The sequence below is a fragment of the Hippocampus guttulatus genome, chromosome 5, assembly GCF_054856545.1.
Source record: "Hippocampus guttulatus isolate MCC_2025c chromosome 5, RoL_Hgut_1.0, whole genome shotgun sequence".
Taxonomy (NCBI): Eukaryota; Metazoa; Chordata; class Actinopteri; order Syngnathiformes; family Syngnathidae; genus Hippocampus; species Hippocampus guttulatus.
The window spans coordinates 10,179,370-10,207,141 of record NC_141265.1 but is presented as its reverse complement, the minus strand read 5'-3'; the positions used below and the strand labels follow the sequence as shown (position 1 = coordinate 10,207,141).

At 41.0% G+C, this 27,772-nt stretch overlaps 2 protein-coding genes across 2 annotated transcripts; both read right to left on the bottom strand.

Moving 5' to 3' along the window:
* Positions 1-1,867: 1,867 nt before the first annotated feature.
* On the bottom strand, positions 1,868-24,170 carry trpm6 (transient receptor potential cation channel, subfamily M, member 6). The gene is made up of 40 exons (XM_086110946.1): positions 23,814-24,170; positions 22,115-22,194; positions 21,465-21,503; positions 21,044-21,233; positions 20,009-20,222; positions 19,081-19,205; positions 18,826-18,997; positions 17,813-17,987; positions 17,556-17,679; positions 17,398-17,470; positions 17,121-17,221; positions 16,121-16,255; positions 15,483-15,536; positions 15,250-15,384; positions 15,009-15,134; positions 14,347-14,618; positions 13,238-13,466; positions 12,845-12,997; positions 12,608-12,763; positions 12,322-12,450; positions 11,959-12,210; positions 11,697-11,871; positions 9,960-10,074; positions 9,674-9,870; positions 9,421-9,553; positions 8,692-9,109; positions 7,887-8,550; positions 7,608-7,702; positions 7,368-7,470; positions 7,136-7,179; positions 6,972-7,036; positions 6,837-6,862; positions 6,705-6,752; positions 5,873-5,938; positions 5,438-5,736; positions 5,136-5,218; positions 4,852-5,057; positions 3,346-3,397; positions 3,117-3,226; positions 1,868-2,428 (listed from the first exon to the last, which is right to left on the bottom strand). The coding sequence occupies exons 1-40, from the start codon at positions 23,844-23,846 to the stop codon at positions 2,325-2,327; spliced, it is 5,970 nt and encodes a 1,989-aa protein (XP_085967072.1). The 5' UTR covers positions 23,847-24,170; the 3' UTR covers positions 1,868-2,324.
* Positions 24,171-25,387: 1,217 nt separating this feature from the next.
* Positions 25,388-27,356, bottom strand: LOC147204997 (uncharacterized). The gene is made up of 2 exons (XM_086112539.1): positions 26,892-27,356; positions 25,388-26,685 (listed from the first exon to the last, which is right to left on the bottom strand). Exons 1-2 carry the CDS (start codon positions 27,276-27,278, stop codon positions 26,527-26,529), a joined length of 546 nt encoding a protein of 181 aa, XP_085968665.1. The 5' UTR covers positions 27,279-27,356; the 3' UTR covers positions 25,388-26,526.
* Positions 27,357-27,772: the final 416 nt, after the last annotated feature.

Here is a 27,772-nt window from a genome sequence, read left to right as displayed (position 1 = left end):
TGTTACTGCCCAGATTATATGATAAGCATTGTGGCGTGTAGCACAAGGAGAGATCTATTTGCTCCATATCCGTGTGCTCTTGACATCACGTTGCGTACACTTATGTTTACTGCTTATTTTGCTGCTTCTGGGCTCCTGTGGGGAAATTCACTCGCAAACTGTGAATCGTGCAACATCACGACAACGCTGGACAGTGAATTCCAACTCTGAAGTTTTTGAGTGAGATGTTTTTATTTTCCCTAGTAAGACTGTGAATCTGAGAGGTGGGATGGGGTTGCGAGAGGATGTGCTGGCAAGAACGAGTGGTAACATAAACACTGTAAGTAGGACACTGTAGCAATAAGAAGTGGAGGCATTTACTACTGTCATGTTTGCATTGTAAGATTATTTTTTATTTTATTACTATTTACTATTATTATTGTTATTATTATGTCTACTATTCTCTATTACTATTAGCCTATTGTTGTTCTGTTCTATTTGCATGACGTTTCATTGCAATGAAACACTTTGGGGAATATTTGTGTTTTCTAATGATATTGTGGAGTTCTGGGCGGGATTATTGGCAGAGCGAGTTTAAAACAGGATCCAGAATTAAGTCGTCACTAAGTGATTTTCCAACAACATGAAGGACTTCTGAATAAAAGATTATTATTTATACGCAAGGAATTTAAGCGATCAACTGGGTGAAAACACTTTTTTTTTTTTTTTTTTTTGTCTTTCCTAGAACTTATGAATGTGTGAGTTGCTATCACCAGTCAGTGAACGGCCCATTCTGTACTGGCCTCATTGAACCGGATCAGAGACTCTTATACCCATACTGTGGGGGAAGGTCAACCTTTCTGAATGTTATGGAGTCGTTTGTTCGGTGTGAGAGACTGAACTCAATTCGCCTTTACCGCTCCATCAACACCGACAAATACATTTGAAAGCGCACAATAAAACTAGTCGACATTCCATAGGATGGCTCTGACAAACCGCACCGACATTTTCATACACTTGTTTTTGAAATACATTCCCTAGACTTTGTCCAACACACTACACCCATAAAACCGTCCTACCTTTCTTGAAAAGAACCAGTATGTGTGTGCGTGTGTGTGTGTGTGTGCGCGCGTGTGTGGGAGGGACAGAGATACAGTGAGACTGAGACAATGATTTGTGTACCGATGCTTTGTAAGCTTTCTCGATGCATTACATATGTGTGCAATTCAAATAGTGTTGACATTTGTTAATTTATTTTTTAGAATGTCTTTGGGTGCAAACAAGAGCAAATAAAATCTAATGTAGCAATCTGTAACCGGTACCTATAAAAAAGATATTTGGGGTTACAGAACCGCTTTTACACAGGACTAACAAAACAAACATTCCCCCCAAAATTACATAAAAAAAAAACAAAAAAAAAACACGAAATCTTTTGTTTTGTTTTCAAAGTGCCATAGCTAGTGAGAAGAGGAATGATTGGAAGTGGGCTGTAGATGCTTTACTGTGTTGAGTTTACTTGAAAAACCAATCGGGAAACTCAAGGAAAATGCGCATTTGATTACACTGGCAAACAGTTTTTACATGCTATGCTTTCTTTATTTGGACATATAGGACTCTGCAGGACTCTGAGCTCTGACTATTAATCCACGATGAGCTCCTCTGTGCAAACAGTTTCTTTTTCACATTAGAATGATCTTATGCGCGCGTGTGTATGCATGTATAAATTTGCATTTATTTGCGTCACAGACACCCACATTACGGATTAGAATGGGTTGAAGTTCAGAGCTATGCAGGGCCCTTTACTGAGTCCTCCTTTGATATGTGTACATATAATGTGAAGGTTTCAAGTGATTTTTGTTAAATTCTATATTTTATCGCTTTTGTAGACATTTTGTTGTGGGAAGAAAAAAAAATTCAATAAATTTTATGGGTGAAGCTCCGCCTCATTTTTTTTCCTTTCTGTACAACACGAGTATGTATTTGAACAAAGCACTTGCATAACTGCTCATGTCTGGTGACATAATTGAACGAGCGTGTTACAAAAGCAGCACAGATAGATTCTTCCACCTGCTTATAATTTGTTTTTTTACAATATGAACAAAAATAATGTATGAGCATATACGTGGCATGTACGATACTTGAAATGGATACATCTGTGTATGTCTCGGTCACAAATTCAACTCGTTTTCTCTGCTGTATGACAGCGTGCGTATGTATGGCCTGATGCAGGAGTCAGTCAATATTTTCTCAGAGGACAGCGTGAGTTCAGAGTTGTCTGTGCATGAGCTGCAATGTAAGCGTGTCCTTTTAGTCCCACTTCACGGGCCACAGGTAGCGTGATGCTTTTAGCCGCGATGTTTTTTTCCCCTCTCATCCTCTTGTTCCGTTTCCCCTGGCGCAGGCTCTGCCTCACTGCTTTTCTTGCATGTGTCCAGATGCCTCCTTAAAGCTGAACAAGAGATACATCAGTAAGCGACATGTCGCTCCCATATCATCGTCATTAGCACAAGAAAGAGAATACTGACAGGGCTTTGAGGAAGTCCATGCTTCCATCATGAATAATTTGGTTTGATTTGTTATAGAAATCTTGGAGAGGACATAAGAGGAGGAAGAGGAAACACAACGTACCTTTGAAATATCAAAACAACTGTGACTGTATGTTTGTGTGTTTGTTTGTTGCACTTGTTTGTTTTTGAGCACAGTTCCTTTCCGAGCAAGTTATCCTCTCGATGCTGGTCTCGTGTCTACCCAGAGACATTAATTAATAGCTAATCAAAGCTAATGTCTCAGCAGCACATTGCCAGCACAAAGACATGATTAATACGTAATCAAAGGCTGTGCGGCGCAAACGCACAAAGCAGAACCCACCACCTCCCCCCCCCCCCCCGGCCATCCCGCCTCGAACACCGCTGTTGTTATAGAAATAAACGAACGCTCGCGGCTTAATTAGCTGGCTCTTGATATGTGTTGTCTTCATTTGAAGTTGTCGGGGATTTATCTCAGAGCCAACTTTGCCCTCCTGAGTGACAACATTGAGGTGACACGGCGCATTAATACATGCAACCCAAATTTTATCGCAAGTTGTCTCCTTCTCTGATTTAAAATCCAATTGCTTCATGACCGGGTGCATTTCGAACCTGAGAGGCCCAACGCGTGGCAGCAAGCACCGCATGAGTGCTTTTGCAGATACGCGTTGATGGCAGAATCTCCAAGGTTGTCGGGGCCAAACAGCATCTCACGCCTGCCGCTACCGTGCAAGGAACAGAGACAGCATCAAAAATGACAAATATGTTTTATCTAACACTTGTTTGAGGCAACCTCAGCAGAACCTGAGCTAAATACTCACGTTGAAGTTGGGAGTCATACCTGTGCATTTCTGCCATAATGACTGTTGGGTCGGTCAGCTCCTCTCCTACTCCTGTCATACGCAATATACAATTTCCAATTCACAAAAGGTTAGCGTTAGAGGCTTTTGGGTGACATTTCCAGGTGAATCTAAATGCACCATAATCTTTACAGATTAAGTTCAACTAAATTTGACCTTTTCTAAACGTGCCGATGCACATGTCCACCTCTTCAATCTTTTTTGCACCACTTGCTGTTCTCAAGCAGCTGAACGACAAAAATCACAACAGGTGTTTGATCCGTGTATCCACCAATACATTTCCAAGGATGTCAACTCTGTGACTTTCCAGTCTCACTGTATCACTGCTGCAACCTTGTGATGACATTTTAAGATGAGTGGCCACTTTCTTCTGACAACGTCCTGTTAGAAGCCTGAGAATAGCAAGAATGCTAATTCTTGTCATTCTCAGAATAAAAAGAATTGCTCGACCTTTCGGTGGCATTGTGGTCTCACGATGTCAAAACATAAAGAAGATGATGAAGAGGAACCAGTCAATTGACTTTATATTTAGATTAAATTTTCATCAGTTCTTTGTTGGAGAGAAGACCAAATTGCGTAAAAAGCACGGACACATTCAACAACTGGACATGCGTGTTAGAGCCATAAGGAAAATTTGGTTAAATAATACAGTATATTCAGCGATTTGTTCACCTTTGAATCATTTGATTTGGCCAGGTGCAAGCTGTTTGGCTTGTATTTGATGTTTTATTTTATTGCTATTTTACTTGCAGCAAATTTATTAAGAATAATAAGGTATCTGGGCTCCATTAGTTGTCCTGCCTTTAGCCTGTTAAAAAGCTAGGGTAGTTGCCGTGGATGGTGTTGACGTAAGCATCATTGGGAAGACAGTCGGGCATGGAGCAACAATTATTCTGACGGTGCAGCCACGTGCAACGTGTTTCGTGCACGTGGCTGCATGCAAAATGTAGTATTGTGTTCGTGGGCTAACGTTACACTGTTTGGCTTTTTATTATTTTTTTTGTAAAGCCTTAATTTGTGTTCAAGAAAAAATTAAAGCAAATCCTTTTTTTTTTTTTTTTGATCAACTATGACACGGCTTAGTACTTTGTTGTCGTCCTTACTGAATGGAAAGGCCCGTTGAAGAAAGGCATGAGTCGGGAACCTTCATGCCCTGATGACGTAGTCACAAAAGGACAGTAAGTTGCCGCTACAATGCGCATTCAAATGTTTAAGAATAAGAATAAGAAACCTTTATCCGTCTCGCAATGGAGAAATTCCCAATTTACAGCAGCAAAGTTATGAAAGGAAGAAAGTAGAAGAACAAAAAGTCGGGGAGCTGCTGTAAAGGCAGCCACTCTCGCGGCGCCATCTTGAAGTCATAATAACATAATGACAAAATAATACAACTAGAGGAGATCACATTGAATGAACCTATAAAGGTTATAGTGCATTCAGCTAGAAATTGCAGTGTATGTGACAAACACGTACAGGTTAGAGAGACCCACCTTGTACATCAAGCACCAGCAGTTCTGTGCATGAGTACTCATAGGTCCAGTGTGAGAAGGCCAGGAGCAGCTCTTCCAGTGAAGAGGAAGGTGTGATCTCCTCTCCTGTGTTGTTGTTGTACTTTTGGAAGTTACCAGACATGTTCCTTTCAATGGTCAACCACTGGCCATTCAAATGCCAAAGGACCAATGATACGTCCAGAAATCTGGCATGGTGACATGACAAATGAACACAGAAGCAACGGTGTGTAAAATTGCAAGTGAAATCACACAAATGGACATACTTTGGTGAATGTTTAATGCTAGTTGGTTTGATCTGGTTGAAAACTTGCATCATCCTGTGTGCTGCCCTCTGCTGCTGAATCTCCTATAAATATCGACAACACAAAAAAAACATTGCATTAAAAAATGACAATGCCAGGCAGGCTTGGAGAGGTCAAACAACTTGATACACAGCATCAGTAGTGCTGCGGCCACTTTCAAAAGGCCACAGACCACTTGTTCATGACATCAGCTGGAAATGTCCAAATTTGCCTCCAAGTGGAAATCTGAACGATTTCACACCTTTCAGACTTTTTGAACTCACCCTCAAACAAAGCTGCAGTGCTGTGCTACCGTGAAAGTATTTCTGCCAGGCAGACAGCACCTCTGGTCTGAAGGCTTTGACCACGTACACCATTCCAGGTGTGAGGACATCCCGTTCGGCCCAGGTGCATAACACCCTGCGGCCCCGCCGCAGGCCCCCATCCAGTGATCCCTCTTCACTCGGGAGAGGTTGAAGCATTGCAGACAAGCCTCGTGAAGACCATGATGACACTGTGCTGGATTCAGGGTCAGCCTCTGAGTGAACTTCCTCCAGGGAGTAAATGCTCACCTCTTCACCACCTCCAGCAACCAAGAGGGCGAAAATGAATGGTGAATCAATTTTAGGATCATGTATGATAATGTATCTGTTTGAGCATGGAAAATTACAGTTGGCATCTAGAAATCAATTGATGTAGATGTGCATGAAAAAGGGTACCTAGAATGGAAACGGGAGTAAATGGGATAGTTTGAGCGAGTCTCATCAGATTGTTTCTTTCCATGGCTGTTCACATACACACAAACACACAAATTTAGTAAGTACTTAACCCTCAACTCAACTGATTATTACTGTATTGGCCCGAATATAAGGCGGTGTTTTTTGCATTGAAATAAGACTGAAAAAGTGGGGGTCGTCTTATATTCGGGGTGTAGATATTATACCCATTCGCGACGCTAGATGACGCCAGATATCATTGAAGCGAATGCTGAACTTGTCTCCCCAGGCCAAAGTGAACCAACCCCTGTCACGAAGAATAAAAATAAAAATAGCGGTAGCACGAAGAAGAAAAATAAAAAATAGCGGTAAGAAGGAAAAAAAGAAGAAAATAATAGAAGAGATAACAGAACATGGAGAAACGTAGTGACAATCTGGAGAAAAGTGGGTTGAAGATCGGCCAGGTTAACCGGCAGCTGAGGAGAATTTATGATTTACATTTCAAAAACCAGAAGCCATTCATTTACGAATGTAATTGCACTTTAGTTTACATATTTAAATGTTCAGATATTAAGATTTGAATGAGGCAAAATAACATGCTTTTTCACTCAAATATATTGTTATAATCATTTGTTTCAGATGTACAGTACTGTAATTATTTTCTGTATAAAAATTAATTTGGTGTTCAAAAAGTCTTTTTTCAAATTTGAGTCTTGAAAAAGACGGCGTCGTCTTATAATCAGGGCCGTCTTATATTCGGGCCAATGCGATATTATTCATAAATACAGACAGTACATACACACATACATATATTCGAAGTTAATTTTATTTATACCTGAATAATGTGGATACAACATATCCGTTGATTGGAATGAGGAACTTCCTGAAACAAGGACAGGACAGTAATTTCATGCTGTACAACAATTTTTTACGCACACACACACACATACACATGTTTTAGAAATACCTTCAGCAGCGAAACCACTCTGCAACCTGGAGTAGGCATAAAAATATATAATAAATAATAATAATAATAATAATAATCTGTAGTTGATTCAACGATCCACCCAAAAGAGGACAAACAGACAAAGGGCAGGCTTACGAAGATCTGCGGCTCACTGATCTGGACCAGCTGTTCCATGCTGAATGAGTTGGGCTCAAAACATCCTGGATGTCACAGTAAAACATGATTCATAAATACACACACAAATACATACACAGACCCTCTGTGAAATATAAGTGTAACATTGTGACGATTTACAGTACCTGATGAGAAAAAACTTGCTTCTGCAAATCCAAGGGCTCAAAACCTAAAAAAAAAAAAAAAAAAAAAAAAAAAGGCAAAAATATTATAAAACAATAACAAATGTCAAATAACATGCATTTTGGTACCCTCCCATAACCTGCTTGTTGTCCATTATGTGCAAAACTAAAAACTCACTGGCACAACGCTAACATTATGTATGCGCTGCATTTGAAAAGCCCAATCAGTTCTTACTAAGCTGACTGAGGCTAGTTGAAGCTGACCAACATGCAGGTTCTCCTTTCAACCTTCGCCACCTGTTCCAGCAAGCATCAGACAAAAATGTGTCCATGGTTCCCTATTTAAAGAAACAAAACAAATAGACAACATAAGAGAATGCAGCAATTGTACTCTATACATGGGAATTGTTTAAAATGTGTGCATCGAGAAGACATACAGTACAACCTACAGTATAATAATTAAACCAACTCTTACGTTGTCTGGGCTGCTCTCTTGTATTTTAACAGTCTTCCTTTTTGGGGTTCTTCTTCTGGTCATGGTTTGGGTAAAGTCAGATGACTTGGACAACTCTGCAGAATCAAATACTAGAAACACTGAGACCAAACAATTTAACTGAGAGGTTTAAAACCTAAAGTTCATTCAAATAACTAACAACATGTAATGAGTTAGGCATATTCATGTTCTCTCAAAATTACTTGGTGAAATGCAGGGCCTTTAGGTTCAAAGTTCCACTATTGTCAATGACAATCGTACCTCTGGTTCTGCTCCATTTTAATGACGTGTCATCTCTGAAACTTCTTTTACCATCTTGCTTGTTCGGTGCTTCGTTAAGGTAAGGAAATGATGCACCCCTTGAAATCGGTAATGCCCCAAAGAAAGTCATATCCTCCACACTGGTTGATAAAGACCGGCAGTAGCCATAAGGGCGGTCTCTTGACAGATAGGCCGACCTTGGAGATTTTACAAAAGTTCTGTTCTGGGAATTCAGTTGGCTTACATCCTGGCGCAAGGTACTATTTTCTAAATCCTGAGAGACGTTTCCAGGGTCAGAAAGAAGAACATTGCTTGTCGGTTTGGATACTTCTAAGTTGGAGAGATGTTCATGTATTGGCTCTTTCTGTTCTTTTTTTCCATCACCGCTGCCTTGTTCTTCCTCCTCTTCCATATCAATTTCCTCACAATTTGGGTACAGGTGCGCATCACAGCTCCAGGGTTTATGTGGTGTATCCAGTCCTCTGTCAGCAAATTTGAAAAAAAGAGGAGACCCACAGCGGGATGGTCCTTGTGACTCATACGGTGTCTGATCACTGAAACCACCAAGATGGCTTCCCACTCCATGAAGGCGCAGAACTGTTGAGGGCGATGCATCCCGAGAGACACCCACACACAACTCACTCGCATGGTGAGCATCAGGCAACTGTGTTTCGTAAGTAAAAAAAAAATAAAAATTTTAAATAAAAATACAAACACAGTTCAACATACTACGTATCACTTTTTGATTTACTGTCCGGTATGAAAGAAAAACATTTCTTTGGTGTCGCAAAAGATTGCAACATACCTCATTTTCTCCCTCTTCCATCTGTCCTTCTCTCTCTCCTCTGCTCCCTCTGACTCCCAGGTGGGACTCCTGTGGCGCATGTCGAAGAATGTAGCCTTTGATCAACGAAGGTGGAGTACTTCTAAAAGGCTTGCACGTCAGTCGTCTCATATTAGGCACATCATAGTCCGCACCACTTCGGTGCAGAGTCCAGCTGTGTGGGAGGGCATGTTGGGAGGTTTGGATCAGTCGGGACTGAGCCAAGCGAGCCTCCTCTTGATGTAGATTGTCAGAGGCAGAGAGCAGGGTCAGTGTGTCCACAGCCAGTGCTGACAAGTCCTGAAGTTCACCCAGCTGAAAGTCCAACTTAGTAAGACTGTCCTGAATGATGTTGACCTTCTCTGAGACTTCACCCACCATCGTGCACATTTCTTCTGCTCTATTTGAACACATAATGTAAAAATACAATTCTTGCACTGTTACATGTACAGTGCATTGTTTTCAAAAAAAATTTAAAATACATTGTTAAAATTTATTACAACTACGATCATTTCAATGGCTATTCTAAAGAATAAGTCGAGGGAAATTCATAGCAAGCTTTCACAGGCCTTGAGTTTCACACTGGAGCCCTGAAAGCAAGCATTTAGAACCAGTGGTAACCTTGTAGACGACTACCCAAATTGTCAAGATCAAACATGGCGCAAACGATGATATATTTGGGTTAAAAAAATACAGTAAGAGCTATACAACCTGTCAGCTGTGACTCCGATTCTGTTCATCTGACTGCTGTAGAGATCTTGAGTCTTTTCGTAGAGGTACGCCTGTACACATTTCTCCTCAAATTCGTGGAGTTTTTTGCGGTCATCACGGGCTAAATGGAGCTCTGGCAAAACAGCGTTCGACCAGAAAAGACATTGAAGTGGTACACACTTAATAATCCACCAAAAATTGAACTATTTCAAAACAATCATTAAAAGTTATTCTGAGAAAAACTAGTACTCACTCAGTCCAGAGCTTCTTTCATCTCCCTCAGCATTTCCATGAAGTCGCTTGTAAATGGCTCGCAAAGCAAAACTCACGTGACTGAGGAGAATTAGGGGTGGAGGCAGCCAAGGTCTGTCCAGATAGGTCATTATGTATCGGTAGCGGTTGTACTTCCACAACTTATTGGATGTTGATGCCATATCAAAGTAAATGTTGCTGACAATGAAAGACAACCCACAGGTTAAAAATGGTCTCCCCTGACACTCAAACTTGAAGCTGGACATACCTTTTGCCGAGGTACTCACTTAAAAAATGCAATGAGAATGTTGACCATGATGATGTACTGAAAAAACATGTAGACGGCTTGAAGGAATGCCGTGAGAAAGGAAGCAGGAGCACATGGATGACCATCATCACAAGCTGTTAAAACAAATAAACACATTCCATTCAGTCCAACATATAGTACTATACAAATTTGAGTACATTATAAAATGTAAAAAGACATGAATATTTGAATGCATGATACCATATTTTTACTCTTTTTTTCTGGGATTGTGACTTATTGAAACTAGAGCTCGGACTGGCACTCAAAATCCCCGTTCTGCAACAATGTTTACTTTTTTGGGCAGTTGGAGAATATTTTTGGTGCAACAATGGCCATTGGCCAAAACGTGACGACCAAAAGTACCCATTAATTAACCAAAAGAAAGAAGAAAAAGCAATGGAAGAAGAAGAAAACAAAGAAGATATAGAAGTAGTAGTTGTCATGCATACCGCCGGTGGCCACTTTCTTTATAGCATGCTAAAGAAGGTGGCGGTAACGCACCAAACCTGTTTGCAAACAGCCAAATGAAAGTAGCAGAAGAAATGGAAGCCAAAGAAGAAGCGGCAGTCATGCCAATGAACTACTGGAATTTAGCACGCGGCTTCCTGGAATTGACTGGAATTTAGCACGCGCCACAACAAGGAGTTACGGACATAACTTCATTTTTTTGTGCAAGTCTAGTCGTTTTTGGGACCGTGTTGCGCCTCTCTGGGTGTTCCGGCGCACAGAGTTGACTTGCCCCCGACTCATCTGATAATATGGTAACAGAAAGAAGTCTGCGCTTGGCATAAAAATGGGCGCATCCTCGTTTTTTGCGGCGCAATACCCTAGTTTAGCATTTCAAAAAGTAGACTAAATTTTAGGCTGGCTAAAAGGGTCACTATTTTGCAACGCAGGCATCTAACGCAATTTTAGTGTACGTGATTGATGCACAGGCAGACAAATTTGGCGCCCAGCAGACTTGAATGGTGGACGGTATTTAATTTATAAATATGACAGCAGCTTGGGATAATCTTTCTGCATCATCGTAGAACTCAAATCATTGAATGGATTATAATCATTATCATCTTCAAAATATTTCAATAGCATCCCTGTCATTATGAGGCGGGAGGGGTTCACACTCAAACGCACGACTGGGTGTGCTTGCCGGTCTCCCATTGTCCACGTCACATGCACAGCCAACTACACCATGTACAAATTGAGGTCTTGCAGTTTATCTGCCAATGTCATGCACAAACCCGAGGGAGTCTATTTCTATTCCCGCAATGTCAAGCACGGTGTAGTCGGGCATATTGTGCCCGGACCGCCCTTATTTTGATGCAAATGAGGGATTCCATTAGGATTGGCTGGGAAAACACTATTTCCATCCCACAAGGGCATCCAAAGGCACAACCCCCCCCGATTACGCCCAATAATAGTCAAGCTTAATACCAAAAGGAAGAGAACTCCACTCCACAGTTAGACTGAGCTTTGCGCGACTTGAGCTCAGGATGAAAATAAGGCCCCTCGAATCCGAAAAAAAAAAAAGCATTCTCTAATTATTCTTATTACATTATTCTTTTTTTGACATGTTTCCTAAGGATATGGCAAGCACAATATCCTTTTACTTTTCTTGTAAATGTATCGTTGGCGACTTCAGTATTTACTTCTCAGAGTCTCAAAGGGCTTCAGAGGCCAACAGTTGACAAATATTAATGACTACTACTGAACCACTGACGATCTATTTCTGATGCGTAGACCTCTCCGTAGATCATCCAGTATGGCTGGAACACCACGTCACGAGCTAAACTCCATGATGGGTCTTCATCTGGTGACAGGATGGCCTTCCTCGATACCCCAAAACTGAGCAGTACAATTGCCATCATCACCACGATAAAGAACATGTTCGAGGTCTGGTTGAAAACACAGAGAAACCAGACAAATAATGATTGACAGTATATTTTTTAAAAGTACAAAAGTGCTGCACATTAGCCACATACCATTTTGGTAATCATTGTGAGGTAGGGACCAGCATGTTGATTGACAGCCAGAAGATCCATCACCCTGACGAACCAAAATATAATGTCCAGACAGTAGGCGATCCGTCCGACTGTCCGGTATGGGTCGGCATGCCAACGCATCGCCAGAGCAAACAGGAAGATGACGATGGCAGTGAAGTCAGATACATTCCAGTACTCTGAGAACCAAATCTTCAGTTTGTGACTCAGCTTCCTTGGTTCTGACATTAACACCTGATAAGAGGTTTCCATAAATGATTCATCACTAGTCATCAAAGTACTTTATCACGAAATTCTTATTTTCCACTTCAGTACATCGCAAGTCCCACTGCTCGGTTTTCTTACCTCTCTGGTTTTCTCCACTGCTGTGGTCAATATATATAAGATGACCAACCACTCCTGAACACCTGGTTGATCGTCCATCTTCACTAAGATGATGTAGGAGAATAACATCAGGAAGGCAAGGTATGACATCTACAGTGGATAGGCACAGCAAATACAAATCGTTTCCATTGAAAGAGTATTGAAGAAATACATCAAGGAGGGCATAGAATGGATGAATTACTGTCTCAGAAAATAATGCAATTGATATTAAAATTTGAGTATTCCTGACAACTTGCGTGTCACCTACTGTATGGAACCAGAATTTAACAACAGGAGCTGTGTAGAATTCATAAAGTCTTGTGATCCAGGACACAGTACACAAAGTGATTGGAAAAAGATCTTCAGACCCTGAAACACGCGATCGGCCCTGGGATGGCAGCCCATGCTCTGCATCCTGGTTAGCCTGTGAGTGGGAATATCAAAACTGTATGACGATTGAGGGATTCCGTGGAAGTTTATGGCGCACGATGCGTACTGTATGTACCGTGCGATCGGTTTCATCATGCCTTGCTCCTGGCTTAAGAGTGTCACGTCCAAACAGAATTGCCTCATGAGACTGGGGAACATGACACATTTCAGCTTTACTTTTGAATTCCAGAAACAGAATGGCAGGAGGCAGGAGAAGGCTCAAAATGATCTGAAAGAAAGCAAGTAAGTCTAAAGCATATGCATGAGCATAACAAGTCCCAACAGCCAACCATTAAAATGAAACTAGTTTTCTTTTCAGGTTTGCACTAGTACGCAATGTCACTCCATGTTTGTTTTGAAGTGATCTTTCTGCCCCAGAGTTTCAGCAGACAGACAGTATATTAAGAGTGTTTAATCCTGATTACATCAAAAATATACAAGGAAATTTGTCTGGCTGCATTCACATTACCTTTAAATATGAGTTTTTTCTCATGTTGAGTGGACCAGTCCAGAGATCAGTGAGGAGGGACTGCGTGCAAGAGTGCGAAACAAAAGGTCTGTGACATGAGGAAACTGCTATTTGCAGGCTGGTAAAGTGGCTCCATGCCTCCATCTCAGAAGTGAGCAGCTTCATTGCCATCTTCTCATTCTGACGAAATGCGCAGTCTAAAACATTCACTGCCAGCTGCCCAAATTCACTAAGATACAACACAGCACAGTAAAAATATAAGCAACGTAATTTCAAGTGAGGAGAAACAACTACAAATCAAAACAAGAAGAAGCAAAACTATTCCATCCATTAATCCATCCATTTTCCGATTCACTTTGTCCTCACAAGGGTCGCTGGGGGTGCTGGAGCCTATCCCAGCTGTCTTCGGGCAGTAGGCGGGGGACACCCCAAACCGGTTGCCAGCCAATCGCAGGGCACACACAGACAAACAACCATCTGCGCTCACATTCACACCTAGCGACAATTTTGAGTCTTCAATCAGCCTGCCATGCATGTTTTTGGAATGTGGGAGGAAACCGGAGTACCCGGAAAAAAACTCAAGCAGGCCCGGGGAGAACATGCAAACTCCACACAGGAAGGCCGGAACATGGATCGAACCCACGGCGTCTGTCTGCACTGTGAGGTCGACGCGCGAACCATTGGACCACAGGGCCGCCCCAAGACTATTCCCCAGTTAATAAATTTGCTTCTTAATGTATCAGGAGATTTTGTTTTTCGAAATTTGTCAAACATCCATGTTTTCTCACGCTTATCCTGATTAGGGTCACGGGTCGGCTGGAGCCAATCGCAGCCGACTCTGGGTTAAACACCCCGGACTGACCGGCAGTCCATCGTAGGGCACATATGGACAAATGGCCATTCACACTCACACCTAAGGACCATTAAGAGTCTTCATTGAAGCATGTTTTTGGAAAGTGGGAGGAAATTGAAGAAGAGGAGGAAAACCCTCACAAGCACTGGGAGAACAAACTCCTCAGAGGAAAGTCGGAGTCCCACTTGAACCCCCCACCTATACAATAGTGTTATGAATCATGACTGTTTTAATCAATGCCCTCCTTCACACTCACAGTGAATATGCTTTGAATTGCTCCGCAATGTGATCATCCATGCTGCTTTGCCGTGCCTTAAAGGCCATAGAGCGGTAAAGCTTGCAAGCTACTGTGGCCCGAGCAAGAGCCTCTTCGCCATGTTGCCACAAGAACAGCGCCATCTGTTGGCGCTGCTGAAGCACGGCCCACACAAAGACATCATTAAAGTTGAAAGAAAAAGCCAGTGGTGCTTCACAAAGTCCGGTACTCCATACAGCCTTTACACTTGTAGTAGGTGGCACGTTCTGGTCCTAGATTAAAAAACATAAGGACAGAATATCTATCAGAGTGGCTCATCAAATTTAAAAAAAAAAAAAAAAAACAATTGAGAAAAATAAAAGTATTAATACAAAAACAAGCCATTGAGTAATAAAACGCTACTTAAAACGACCATGGCAAAATCCGAGTTATTAAATGAGATGATGAACATTTTAGCTGGCTGCCAATCACTTCATTACATGGCGTAATCACTCCAGAGATCACAATGAAATTCAAGCCCGGAAATTTCACATCTTGTGCAATAAGAGCATTTCTCTCAAACTGCTCTGAATTATCTGATGCACACCATCCAGATAAGCATGCCTGATTTGACACTTGGTTTTCCTATGCCACTGAAAAGAATAAAAGAATCCCCCACTCACCTTCCGTTTGTAAGGCTGAGCAGTTCGAAAGAAATGCGGCTCCTGAGGACTTCCCCTCCGTTGAGAGTTTGGTATTATTCCAATTTTTTGTTCGGACATGGAAGGGGTACTGACACGTCTACCTTCCTGTAAACAACACACACACGCAAGTACACGCGCAAGTACACACGCGCACACACACGAAACTAAACGGGAGAACAGATCTAGAATGAATCAAGGGTAAATAAATCATATTGTTCACCTTGTCCTGTAGTCTATTGTAGGCAGTTCTGAAGTGTTTGCGTGTATAGGTGCTGCGGTATGCTCCTCCGATGAGGTATTCTATGACTAAGCCCATGTCAATGAGAGACAGTCGGTATCCTGGAGGTAGAGAGGTCTGCACACACACACACGCACACACACATTAAATTAAGTGAATTAAAATTATACTGTACAAAAAATGTCAAACATTTTTTCATGACTTTTAACACTTACCTGTTTCACATCCTCAACAAGGTGATGAAGAAAATGGTCAGTCTGTCCTTGAGGCTGAGAAGGAAAGACTTACATCATGATTAATAATAACAACACGTAGTTCAGTATATGGAAGGAGATCAGAATTATTCATAATGGTTACTTTTTAATGACACAGCTGTCAGATAAAGCAGTCCAAATACTGTATATTCAGCAGTGGGGCTGGCTGTAGTTTGTTTCTTAGGAGGACTTATTATACTAGCATTATAAATAAGTAAACATATATTTTAATACACAAAAGATGAAGGCAAGTGAGTGTGGAGGAGAATCAAGTGTCTACATGAAAAAGAAGTCTCTGATCTGAACAGCATTCTGAACAATTGGACTGATTGTAAATGACCAAAAGCCACAAACAATCTCTTGGGTCTGGGTGTGCTGTTGTTGCGAGTTCTGTCACAACCGCTGTTCACAATTTACGCTTCAAAAGAGACGAAGAAATTAAGTGGACTTCCTCTGTTTGTGCAGCAAGGGTGCACCACATTGAAGAGGAAAAATAACAACCCAAAGAAAACAAAGGGAAGAAAGTATTCTGTTGCAAAAAAAAAAAAAGGGATTGAGAACAGCAAATATTTGTAGATTAGTTAATGTTAAATAAGAACCATGTTATAAAGTTCCTCCAGGCGATCCACGGTGAGGAAGTGACTCATAGTCATTCCATTGTCAATCAGCAGTTTGACAAAACTGACGCGGTCCATCACCAAAGCATCCAGCATGGCCTGTTCCAATGAACCCACCTGGGAAACAGCACAAGAAACAGCACAAATAAAGATGTATACTATTCCTCCTCACGAATTATGAGAAGAGGTAATCTTGTACAACTTTCCACGATTCGATTTGATTTTATTAAAAGTCAGGAGCTACTTTTATTAAAAGAAAAACGTTTTTAAAACACTACTCACAAAAAGTTAGGGTCATGTGATTAGTATGTGAATATTCAATATGAAGCTAAAACGCACTATCAGCTTTCAAGGTGAACTTAAGTTGAACTGATCGAAACTTCTGACTGAAGGCACATAAATTACGCTACCTTGGCACACATAATTACAGTAATTTGATGACTTGAGCTAGCTAGGCCATAATATTGCTCTTTTGTACTCTGTTGACTCATTTTCCACCCTGTTGACAATCGTAGCCCTGAGCTAATGTACTGTACAGTATTACCAACAGACGCCCAGAAGTCCAGAAATCCAACAGTGTGGCCAGTTGCTCCCCTTTTTACAACTTAGAAAATCATGACCAGCGAAGCCTGATATGCTGATGGCTCCATTCTCAGACATTGTTGTGTGCATATGCAAAAACACATGTACATACAGTACATATGAATGAAATCAAGAAATTGGTGACTGATGGTTTTGAGTAACGGCGAGTTTCCCTGATTTTGAGCCAAATACAGAAATAGTCAGTCCTGATCAAATTAAATGTAATGCTTCAGATGACTTTATATTTTCATTTTTTGGTTCTATCCAGGTGGGCTGTTGCAGTTGTAAGAACATGATACACTTAACAGTAAAAAAAAAAAAAAAAAAAAAAAAAAGATATAGGCACGAAATATGAGTTGGCCATTAAGACCTGGAGTGTAAAGTCCATGGTCAGTCTTACCGGCCAATGTTGTCCATACACCAGAACGCTTTTCTGTGCAATGTCAGCCCTGTCCCAGGCTAGAGTCATACTCAGCTGCTCTGCAGCACTTGCCTTTGTGCCTGTTCATAACGTAAATGAACAGAAGAAATTTAGACAGCTCATTCACACAGATCTTTGACAGCTTATTTAATGTTTGAGAAAAAAAATATTAATGATTGCTATTTCACTAATTTCACTTGTACTCCTTCCCTGGCACTCCAGATGTCAGCTACATTAAGCAAGTGAAGGTAAGTACCCTTGAGAATAGTGTTCAAAATGGCGGCATCTGGGGCCATGTGGTCCTCTGACTCTGAATCAAAGATGGTTATCTGAAACACGTAGTTGAAAATAAAAGTGCATTTCAGACTTGTGACCGATCGTAAACAAATCAAATCTGATTGTTCTATCACCTACAGATTGTCTGTGATCCATACATTCCAGAAGGAGAGCGCAAAGGCAAGACGCTTCCTTTCTGTCGACTCCAAACACCTCTCCAATCCTTAAAAGGAAGCCCTCTTTAATGTCTGCATCTAACTGCCTAAAGCACATTGAAAGTGTTTTTATGAGACTTACTGTGCTTTTGATCAATTTCAGAGACAAACACAAGGAAAGCATTTTTGCAAACTAAACCTTAGATTTTCCACCGGATGCAGAAGGAGAAATGTGCATACCTGTCACTGTCAGTGTGCTTATGTAAAAAGGCAAACAGGTCCGCAGCCCTTCCAGATCCCTCAAACACGAAGACTGGTACAGGGGGTTTATTACTGACATAGTCCAGCACTGTGGAAACAATGGCAGGGCCTCCTTCTACTATCACACACACCATTGGCACTCTTTGGTTAAATCCTGTGGAGCGCAAATAATGAAACATTGTTGCCACAAAGTAGTGAATCCTGATGTGGAATACATTTCGACTGTGGGATGTGTTGGCAAAAAGGAACAGCTAGTACATGTCAGCTACAGTACAAAAGCAAAGCAGCATCATAGCAGCACACCACGCAGTCTCACCAACTGAGCAGAGTGCAATCATATGGGATGGTTCTAGTTTTGCCACGTTGCTTGTTTATTACAAGAAAGATATCCTATAGTTTAGAAACTGTGTTTTCATTCTTCTCATTCAACACCCATAGTGCATAATTCACTTAATGCAATCGACAGACTGCAGTGTATCTACAACCACCCTTCAGGTACCACCGCAGTTGGTCCCACAACACAGCAGCGAGGCGCCGAAAAGTGGTAGAATATCTAGCCAGCTTACCCTCAACTCGAGTGGCGGCTAAACTGGAGCCTATTCCAACTGAATTGTGGGAGGGGCAGGGTACACCCTGAATTGGTTGCCAGGCAAACACAGTGCACATATAGACATAGAACCAGTCACACTCACATTCAAACTTAGAACGGTGAAGTGGCTTCAATTAACAATGTTTTTGGAATCAGGGAGGAGGCCAGAGAACACAGAGAAAGTCCACGTAAACACAGGGAGAATATGCACACTGCACACAGAAGGGCCAGAGCCCAGATTCAAACCCCCAACTTGACAGCTGTGAGACAGATGTGCTCATCACTTGCTCACCACGCTGCCGTTTGGTTCTTGTTTTGGTTCTAACAAACAGTGTCAAACCACATTTCTTTTGCTTTTTGGAATTTAAAAAACAAACAACCCCCCCCCCCCCCACTAACTCACGAGGGTGGATCTTCAGCAGTTGAATGTGTTTCTCCAGCTTCTTCCTGACGCCTTCTTGACAACCATATTTTCCTAAAGTTCCATCATCCACCAGAAGAAAGTGGGAGTGGAAACTGTTCAGATCGGCTCGCTTGCTCAAAGGGTTCCCCAGTGGCTGGTAAGGCCTGAAAACCTGATGAATGAAGAGGAGGGGGAGAGGAAGGTGCGGTGTGTCGTTATAATTCTCTTAACAAAGATTAAAATGTCAATACACACATCTCTTCCTATAAGGTTTGTGTTGTTGTCTATCACTCCCCAAGGTGTGACCCCAACTGTGTTCCTCTTCCTCAGGTTGTGGCCACCAAAGGTTTTCACTGCCTCACCCACATACTTGGACACACCTGGACAATATGGCAAGAACGGTTGACTGCGCAGCAAAGATACCATTCAAAATGTACTCAATATGAAATTTAACCGAGCTAATACGCTTGATTGAAACAATGCATCATTTATGCATGGTTATTGTGATTCTACAGTAAGACTATAGAAATGTACATATTTACACAAATATAGCAAATGTTGTTACAACAAATAACTTTAATTTTGTACATTAAACTTGATACACAACAGCAAACAAAATCAGTTGTTTGGGTTTTTTAAAATAAAAGGATAGTATGACGGCACAAATTAAAAGAAAAACATTTTATCAAATAATTTAAGGTGACATTTTTCACATTGACACTTTTTAAATTACTTTGCTGAAACATGATAATATAAAGCAGCATTTTTCTTGTGGCATTATTATGTTTACATTATAAGTATTTAACTATGAAAATGCAATATTACATTTCAAGCATTTAAAAGAATTGTTAAATACATATGGAAACTCGGTTTATAGAATGTGAGTGATTTGGTTGTCTTCTGAATTTTACATTAGAAAAAAAATCTTGCACCCAACCGAACAAAAAAGTTACAAAAAGTGCATGCTGGCATAGGCAGATGCTATAGTGTAAACAAATCATCGTGGACCAATTCAGTACAATTTGGATGCCTGATATGTTACGGCACACGAGTTGAAGATCACTGGTATCGCAACCAGATGTCACAGACAGTGTTGTTCTGCTTTTGAAATGACCACGATGTTGCCATGAAAACAGGCCTCATCAATTCGGAATGTAGACCATTTTGCCAAACTAACACTTACCAGTATTAATACCATCAGTAAGTATCCAAGCCCCTGTGCTGCGGGCTGCAGTGATCAGGCCTTTAGTGAAGGCTTGCTTGACTTTGGGGGTCAGGGTGAAGTTCTCAGATCCTCCATGGACAGAAAATAGGACCTTCGGTCTATCCATCTGCCATTCCCTCAACATCAGTTGGAGCAGCGCCTCTGGCTTCGAGTCCACGGACGTGCGCACAAACTATTAAGGAAATGTATGGAAATATGACAGAATGAGCTACTCGCCTGCCATCTTCACCAAAGTTTGAGATGTTCGATTCCATTTCATTTTGCTGGTTGGCAACATGATACATGTAATTGTTTTGGTTAATCTATGTGTAAAGTCCAAACCTCTCCGGTCACTCTAGTAAAATCAGTAACAATGCTATGGAAGCCACTTTCCTGAATTCATGAGAACTGCGTAACTGCTGATGTCACAGTATGACCCAACATCACAAAAATATTTTGCTTTCATATTTGGTTCACTTCTCTCAGTCTGCAACTTTTTTGGACACAAGATTTTGTGGAGCAGTATGCTGTAATGAAGACATAGGAACAAAGGATCAATTTGAAGGTCCTGTAAAGTCAGGAACTACCTCCATTAAATCTTGACACGCACTGACCGGTTCAGGGGGTCCCCCGCCTACTGCCCAGAGACAGCTGGGATAGGCTCCAGCACCCCCCGCAACCCTTGTGAGGATAAAGCGGATCGGAAAATGGATGGATGGATGGATGGATGGATAACTGTCAATCTTTACGTCATACAAAACTATGGTACGCCAAATGAGACGACTATACATCAACAAGAGTGGTCATGCAGTATCGTTTCTGACCAACAGAAAAAGTTGGTCGCACTAGTTCTACTGGTGCAAAACTCAGTGTTGAGTCCGGTGTGTCCTTTAAATCGGAATATAAGTGACAAGATGATAATATTGGCAGTTTCTCAATTGGCATTTATTCACACAATACATCTACTGGGGAACCCGGTCCAGGATCAACAGATTGCCCCGAGCAATCACTGACCTTGGCCCGACAGCCACGTGTTGCACTGTCCTGAAAGTCGATGATCCCATACGCATTGGTGGGACTGGCTCTAGTGTGTAGCTCCAAGGACCAGTCCTCTGGTACATTCTGTTCAGGATCAGGAAAGATGACTGTGGGGGGAGGTGCCTCTTGCCAAGAGTGTTCCGCCATTAGACGACCACAACAACACCTAGACAAAGAATATTCTTTATCAAAAATGAGATTAAGTGGTGGGGCAGTTAACCATATTAGGAGTTTGTAACATAAAGAATGTGTCATTTGACATTTGATGGAATACATGAAAGGTAAGTAAGTAGACATTAAGACACTAAAGGCAAAAACACATTATGTGTGTAACTGGAAATTGAGTTGCTGCATAACATTGTAATTACATACACATGCAGTTATTCTTAAATTATACCTTATCAAGCTTTGGCAAACTTGACATACTGGAATGCATCTGGAAGAAATGGGAAATTACATTTTTATCAAGTGGATCAAATGGTTCCTGTTCCTGAAAAGAATTCTGTGTGCCAAATCCACTTTTCTCTCCGGAAAAAAAAAATAGACTGCCACCTTCCCGGACTAAGACCATTTTTAACTCCCCCCCCCCCCCCCTTAATTCTTCTCCTCATATTGTTGGCCACATTTGTCAAAATTGCCTCTATACTAAGTTGAAAAGGTCGTGCAATTCGACCTGTAAAAGGAAACTTTTAATAAATAGATTCAGTATTTGCATTTGTATTTTGTGTTTTCGGGGGCGGGGGGGCCTTTGGCCATTATCCATGATTTTGCCATGGTGATGAACGATAGCCACATCACTTGTACGGAGAATTGTTCAATCTTGGTATTGTGACCCTTTCAAGCCAAAAGTCACTTAATTCTTCTACACAATACAGTAGACTAGATATTTATTTATACAGCACTTTCACAACAGATGAAGCGCTTGACAGGACATTTAACATAAAATAACAATCATACAACAGAAGACATAAAAAGTGTGAGGTTGCAGTGATTGCTGTGTATCTTGGCTAGTTTAAATTTATTGATCTGAAAGAAATGCAAATGTACCTGTGTAGATCTCGGGAGGAGGGGATAAACTTCACACAATCTCTCTTGGAGAAGGTTGCCTCAATCCATGATTTATGTGACTGGAATATGGAAGGGCAATGTTAAATTTCATACATACAGCTAACAGTTATTCCGACAGACATTCTGCGACTAGTACAACTTGTGAACCTAATCTTGGCCTTACCTGTGAACAGCCTAAGACAAACCCGTGCAATAACCATGCTCTCTCGTCAGCGTCTTGATTAGGGAGGGAATTCATGAGAATTTAACCATTCTGATTTCATTGTCGATACTCATCAATCCGATTTCTTACACATTCTCTTGAAGGAATGAAATATTACACATGCTTTTGTTTGCTTTAACTCTTTCATATTTTCGACTTTAGACAGAAGATACGGCATATTAAGATTAAGATACCCTTTATTTGTCCCGCAATGGGGAAATTTACAGTCAGAGTTCAGAAAGGAAACCACTCGGTAGGGAGAGGGGAAAAAAAAAAACCACGCTCGAACTATCCTCTTCTGAGGATAACTTAAGTCCAGGATAAAAAAAAAGACCCTAGCACATAATTAAGCATATACCCAGTACACATTCATATCCTCTAATACAGGGGTACTCAACCACCGGTCCGCGGACATGTACAGGGCCTCGGCACATATGGGACGGGGCCGCACTGAGACAGCCCTGCGAACTGAGCAAATTTACTCACAGCCAAGAATTATGTACTGCAAAGGGCCTCTCTCACAGCCCAGCGCTGCTAAAAATAGAAAAGTAAAGAGCGCAACCTTTTTCTCTGTGCATTTCCATCCACTTTGTTAGCCGAATGAAACCCAAGCATGAGGTGATTTAAGCAGCTTCACCGTTGGCCAAACTCTGGTTATTTTGGCAAAGTAGAAGTGCATACAAACAGATTCAGACCATTTTTTGGAAAAACTTATTTGACATGAATAGGTCTTTTGTGTATGTATATGAAAAGTTGGATGTTTGACTTCAGTTCACGAAAGCCATTTATATTTTGCACGTTCGATATACAACGGTTAAACACAGCAAAAAAGTCTACTCCACAGCAGTATTTTCTTCATATTGCAGCCAGTTTCTCAAGGTCTCTCCGTCTCCTGAGTGAGCGGCATTTTGAGCAACAAAGGCCCGAGAGAAGTATTGATGGAAGGAAACAAACACACATCACATCCCTTTCCTGAGATTTGTATACATGTTTGCAATGGGTTCCTTCCCCAGCTGAGAAACACTTACATTTGTGTTATGAGGAAAACAACATTAATTCCATTCTCAGCCATGAACATAAATTAAAGGGAGAAAAAAACGTTTAGAAACATTCAGGATTTAAGGACTCTGCTGCATCAACAACCGCTTTTTTATTCTTTGCCCAACACAAATGTTTGAGTCAAACAAGTACAAGTACTGCAGCCTTCAAATGTTGAGTTACTTCATATAAACAAAAAATGTGGAGAGAAATTATTTGGACTCTAATTATCCTGTAGCTAAAATGGTTTCACTAAGCACACCATCTCAATAGATTAACAACTGAAAATGTAATGCCAGGATTTTGCTTTATTTTTCCATTAGTTAGGGAGAGCCGAACTACAAATAAACAGCAAAATTATATACGAGCTCTGCTCCATATATACAATACTCCTAATATTCAAATTAATACAGTATAGCAGTTTACTCAGTAACTCACCATAGTTGGAGGACTAGTTTGAGACGTGTTCATCCCACTTGTTTTCCCGCAGAGCGTCTCGAGTACGCCTTTAATATGCAATACTCCTAATATTCAAATTAATACAGTATAGCAGTTTACTCAGTAACTCACCATAGTTGGAGGACTAGTTTGAGACGTGTTCATCCCACTTGTTTTCCCGCAGAGCGTCTCGAGTACGCCTTTAATAGTAGTAGAGTCGCCGATCAATGACAAGGGTGGCCCTGTTATCAGCCATTAGAGGTCCAAAGGGTAATTACTGAGTCTTTGAAAGAAAACTTGACAAGATCGCGGTCCCGCCTTCAGACGCTTAGTAAACCTCTTTTCCTCCAGAGTAAAGTTCTCTCTTTTGGTTCCCCTCAACGCCCGCTTCAGTGGAGATCTTCTCAAAGGATCTGCCCTACAACGTGTCGGTGTTTTCCCAAAAATGTGCGACTTCGGAAACAATGCAATCAATTTACGCTGCATGTGTGTCTAGTGTGCTTTAATGTGTACACGCACGTAACCTAATCGAACCTTGGAGCAGTCTCCAAGTCTAATTGGGAGGTCTTCAAACGATAAACGCATAAATAATCTTTGACAAATACGGCATGGTTACGCAGAAACATTGAAATGAATTACCCCAAAGCAACATTATTGGCTTAGGTGAATTTACAATTGGTCCTTGTATTTTCTCTGAGCACAAAGAAAAATTAAGCAAGTTCATACACGCATACCTGTCAACTTTTCGGAGCGCCAACCTGTATAAACTACCAAAAAAATCCTTATAAAGAGCAAAAAAATCCTTATAACATACCAAAGCATTTTATATGTCAAAATAACGGCAGAAAAAAACCCACGAAATTTTCAATGATATTTATTGTAGATATCCATAATACAATGTCTGGTTAATGTCTAATCATCATTCTACTTAGTGGCATTACTGTGTTCTGAGTTGTATTCCTGCGTTACTTTTTTCACCAACTCCAAATGCTGCCCATCGGCTCGAAGTTACAGCATCAATTCATATTACTTTGGAAATGAAAGCATTCCAGTAGACTAGCACCATTCTGGGCAAAAGCAAACGGAACTACCTGTTAGGGGGAAAAAAAGAAGGAAATTTTCAGAATCCGTATGAGTTGTGCAATACGGCCATATATGTAAGATTCACCACAAAATCCGTATGAACTATGGCTAAACCGTATGAGTTGACAGGTATGTACACGTCATTTACCAAAATTTGGGGATGTTATCAAGGAATAGATAGATAGATAGATAGATAGATAGATAGATAGATAGATAGATAGATAGATAGATAGATAGATAGATAGATAGATAGATAGATAGATAGATAGATAGACAGATAGATAGAATAGGTAGACCAGGAGTCACCAACCTTATGGAATGTGTGCAGTGCTACCAGTTTTATATACACTTCTGAAAAGTATTCTTAGCACTTTGAATTATATATTACCTGTAATCCTGTAATCATCAATTACCTTCATGATTCATGTGAAGACACTGAACACGTTAATGATTTCTCACAATAATCTACCAAGGTCAGCAACAGACGAATGTCAACGTGAAACACTTTATTTCCATTCATCTCTGCAGTGTTGACATTTTCAAATGATTACTTCTTCAACATTTCTAGGAATTCACAATGTCCCATTCCAGGAGAGCTATTTTCAGAACAGGCCTGCAGCTACTCATGTGGTCCTTGGGGACTACCTGGTGTCCATGGGCACCACGTTGGTGATCCCTGATGTAGACTATAAAACATCTGAACAGGTGCACTGATTCACATTTCTCCCACATGTACAAAACCACTACATGTCAAAAAACAGGACACTGCTGAATGTGATGGCCAAAAACAATGTACCTCTCCGGTCTTTGTCTTCACTTGTAGGACAACATTGGCATACTAGGGCAACTCTGTTACTACAAGTTTTAGGAAGTGAAAACTGTGCACTAGGTGACAACTGTATGGAACTAATAGTAATCCTCCTACTAGTGACAGTTCTTTTGAATATTCTCCTTTGTTCAAGTCATTTCATTTTTATTGTATTTAATCAATCACAGCTGGATGATTCTGAGACTTAGATGCTCAGACTTAGAAGTTTTGCCTCTCATCCTTGCAGGCCTAATCAGGTCATGCACACAGGATATATTGGATAGCGCATGCCCGAATATTCCATTCAGTCTTTACAATGCTGGTAGAGGAACCTGAAGGCCAAGTGTCGCTGTGTTGTTTATTTTAAGAGACTAAATTTTTAGAGTTGTTTTTCCAATACAGTACTAGTGACGTTGTAAAATTCTACTAGTTGGTTGTAGCACCACAAAGGTGTCAATGCCAAATCTGCCACATTAGAGTAACGTGCTTGTTCTACTAATATGCCAAAGTTGTCCATCGAGTAAACATAAATGTAATTCAGTAGTAGAAGGCAGTGGTGTAAAAACATATACTGTATGTGTAAGACATAGAAGTTCGACGAATGCACTCAACTGTTTTGCTTGTGAAGGCAGAGATCATAGGATACTGAATAAATGATCAAATGGCTTTCCATTAAAACAACTTCTTGAAGGGAAAAAAGGGTTGGTCACCAGGTCAAAGAATATCTGTATCGCTTTGCGTTTCAAGAAATTGACATTGACAATTATATTCATATTTTTCCAACAATCTGTGCTTTAAGTTTTCTCCCTTAAGTGTTGGATTTCAAGTCTCCATTGCATCCAAAGCGTTTCTGACAATTGAATTGTGTTTTATTTGGCACCGTTCTGTGGTTTCCTCCAGCAGCGAAAGGTCGAGTTGAGGCAAAGGGACCTTCCAGTACTGAAATGAGTTGTAAGTGCAATCTTCATTATCGGCGTCTGTCTGAATACAGAGAAACAATTGAGGATGACAAAAAAAAAAAAACAGAAACAATTGAGGATGACAAAAAAAAAAAAAACAATCAGATAAACCACAAAATGGACAAAGGGTGACATCTAGCGATAATGGTGACGCTCTCGCACCAACGCCAGCAAATAGACGTCAATCAACATGTAAGGTAGATTCAGGTTACATTTTAGTCGACTTACTTTATCGTAAACCTTAGCAGCGGCAGTCCCTAATTCCACAGATTCTTCTCGGCGTCGTTTTCTGGCCGTGGTGGAGTCCATATATTCATTATAACGACCGCATGTGTGCGGATGAGACACACTCTCCTTGAGCGCGTCTGGGTTTGTCGCCTTGAGATGCAGAGGCGCTTCTTCTTGTGGAACATCTGAAATTCCTAAACTATGTCGTCTTTTTCTGCAACGATCACTCAACAAAGCTAGCTTGCACGATGGGCTCACGCCCCCGTACACAGCCATGCTCTCGAGCTGTAAATCAACACGACAAAGGGACCGGATTTTTTTCTTAGCGGGTGATTGGGAAAATAAAGTGTTGTCAGCGTGCCTCTTCGCCATGAAAAGGCAAATCATCAAAGTGCAGATATGCGCAATAGGTGACAACAGTTACTTTCCGACAACTCACTCAACGCTTTAGTGTCCGGAAGCAGCTTGTTGAAGTCGACCAATCTAAGCAAAGTGTCACTGTTTGGTCCCGCCTTAAGGAAAAAGCAACCCTTCTCCGACGCGCATTTCAGGCCGCCATATTGGAACGGTATGCATTTGTTCTTAAGTTCAACGTTATAGCAACAGAGAAATTCATTATTCAGGAGCATTAAAAAAAAAGAATACGTGTATATTTAGGAAAATATAATACTTGAATGACTACTGTGTTTATATATATAAAAAAACTCGGTGGCTGTTTAGCACATTCGCCTCAAGAGTGCAGAGGTTGTGGGTTCGATTCCGCTCCGCGTGGCTTTTCTCCGAGTACTCCGGTCAATGATCAGCTCATCGGTATTTGAATCATGTGTGTTGTTGCCGGGAGAGATGGAAAACAGGCAGGACAGCGGCCCTTGAGGACCGAG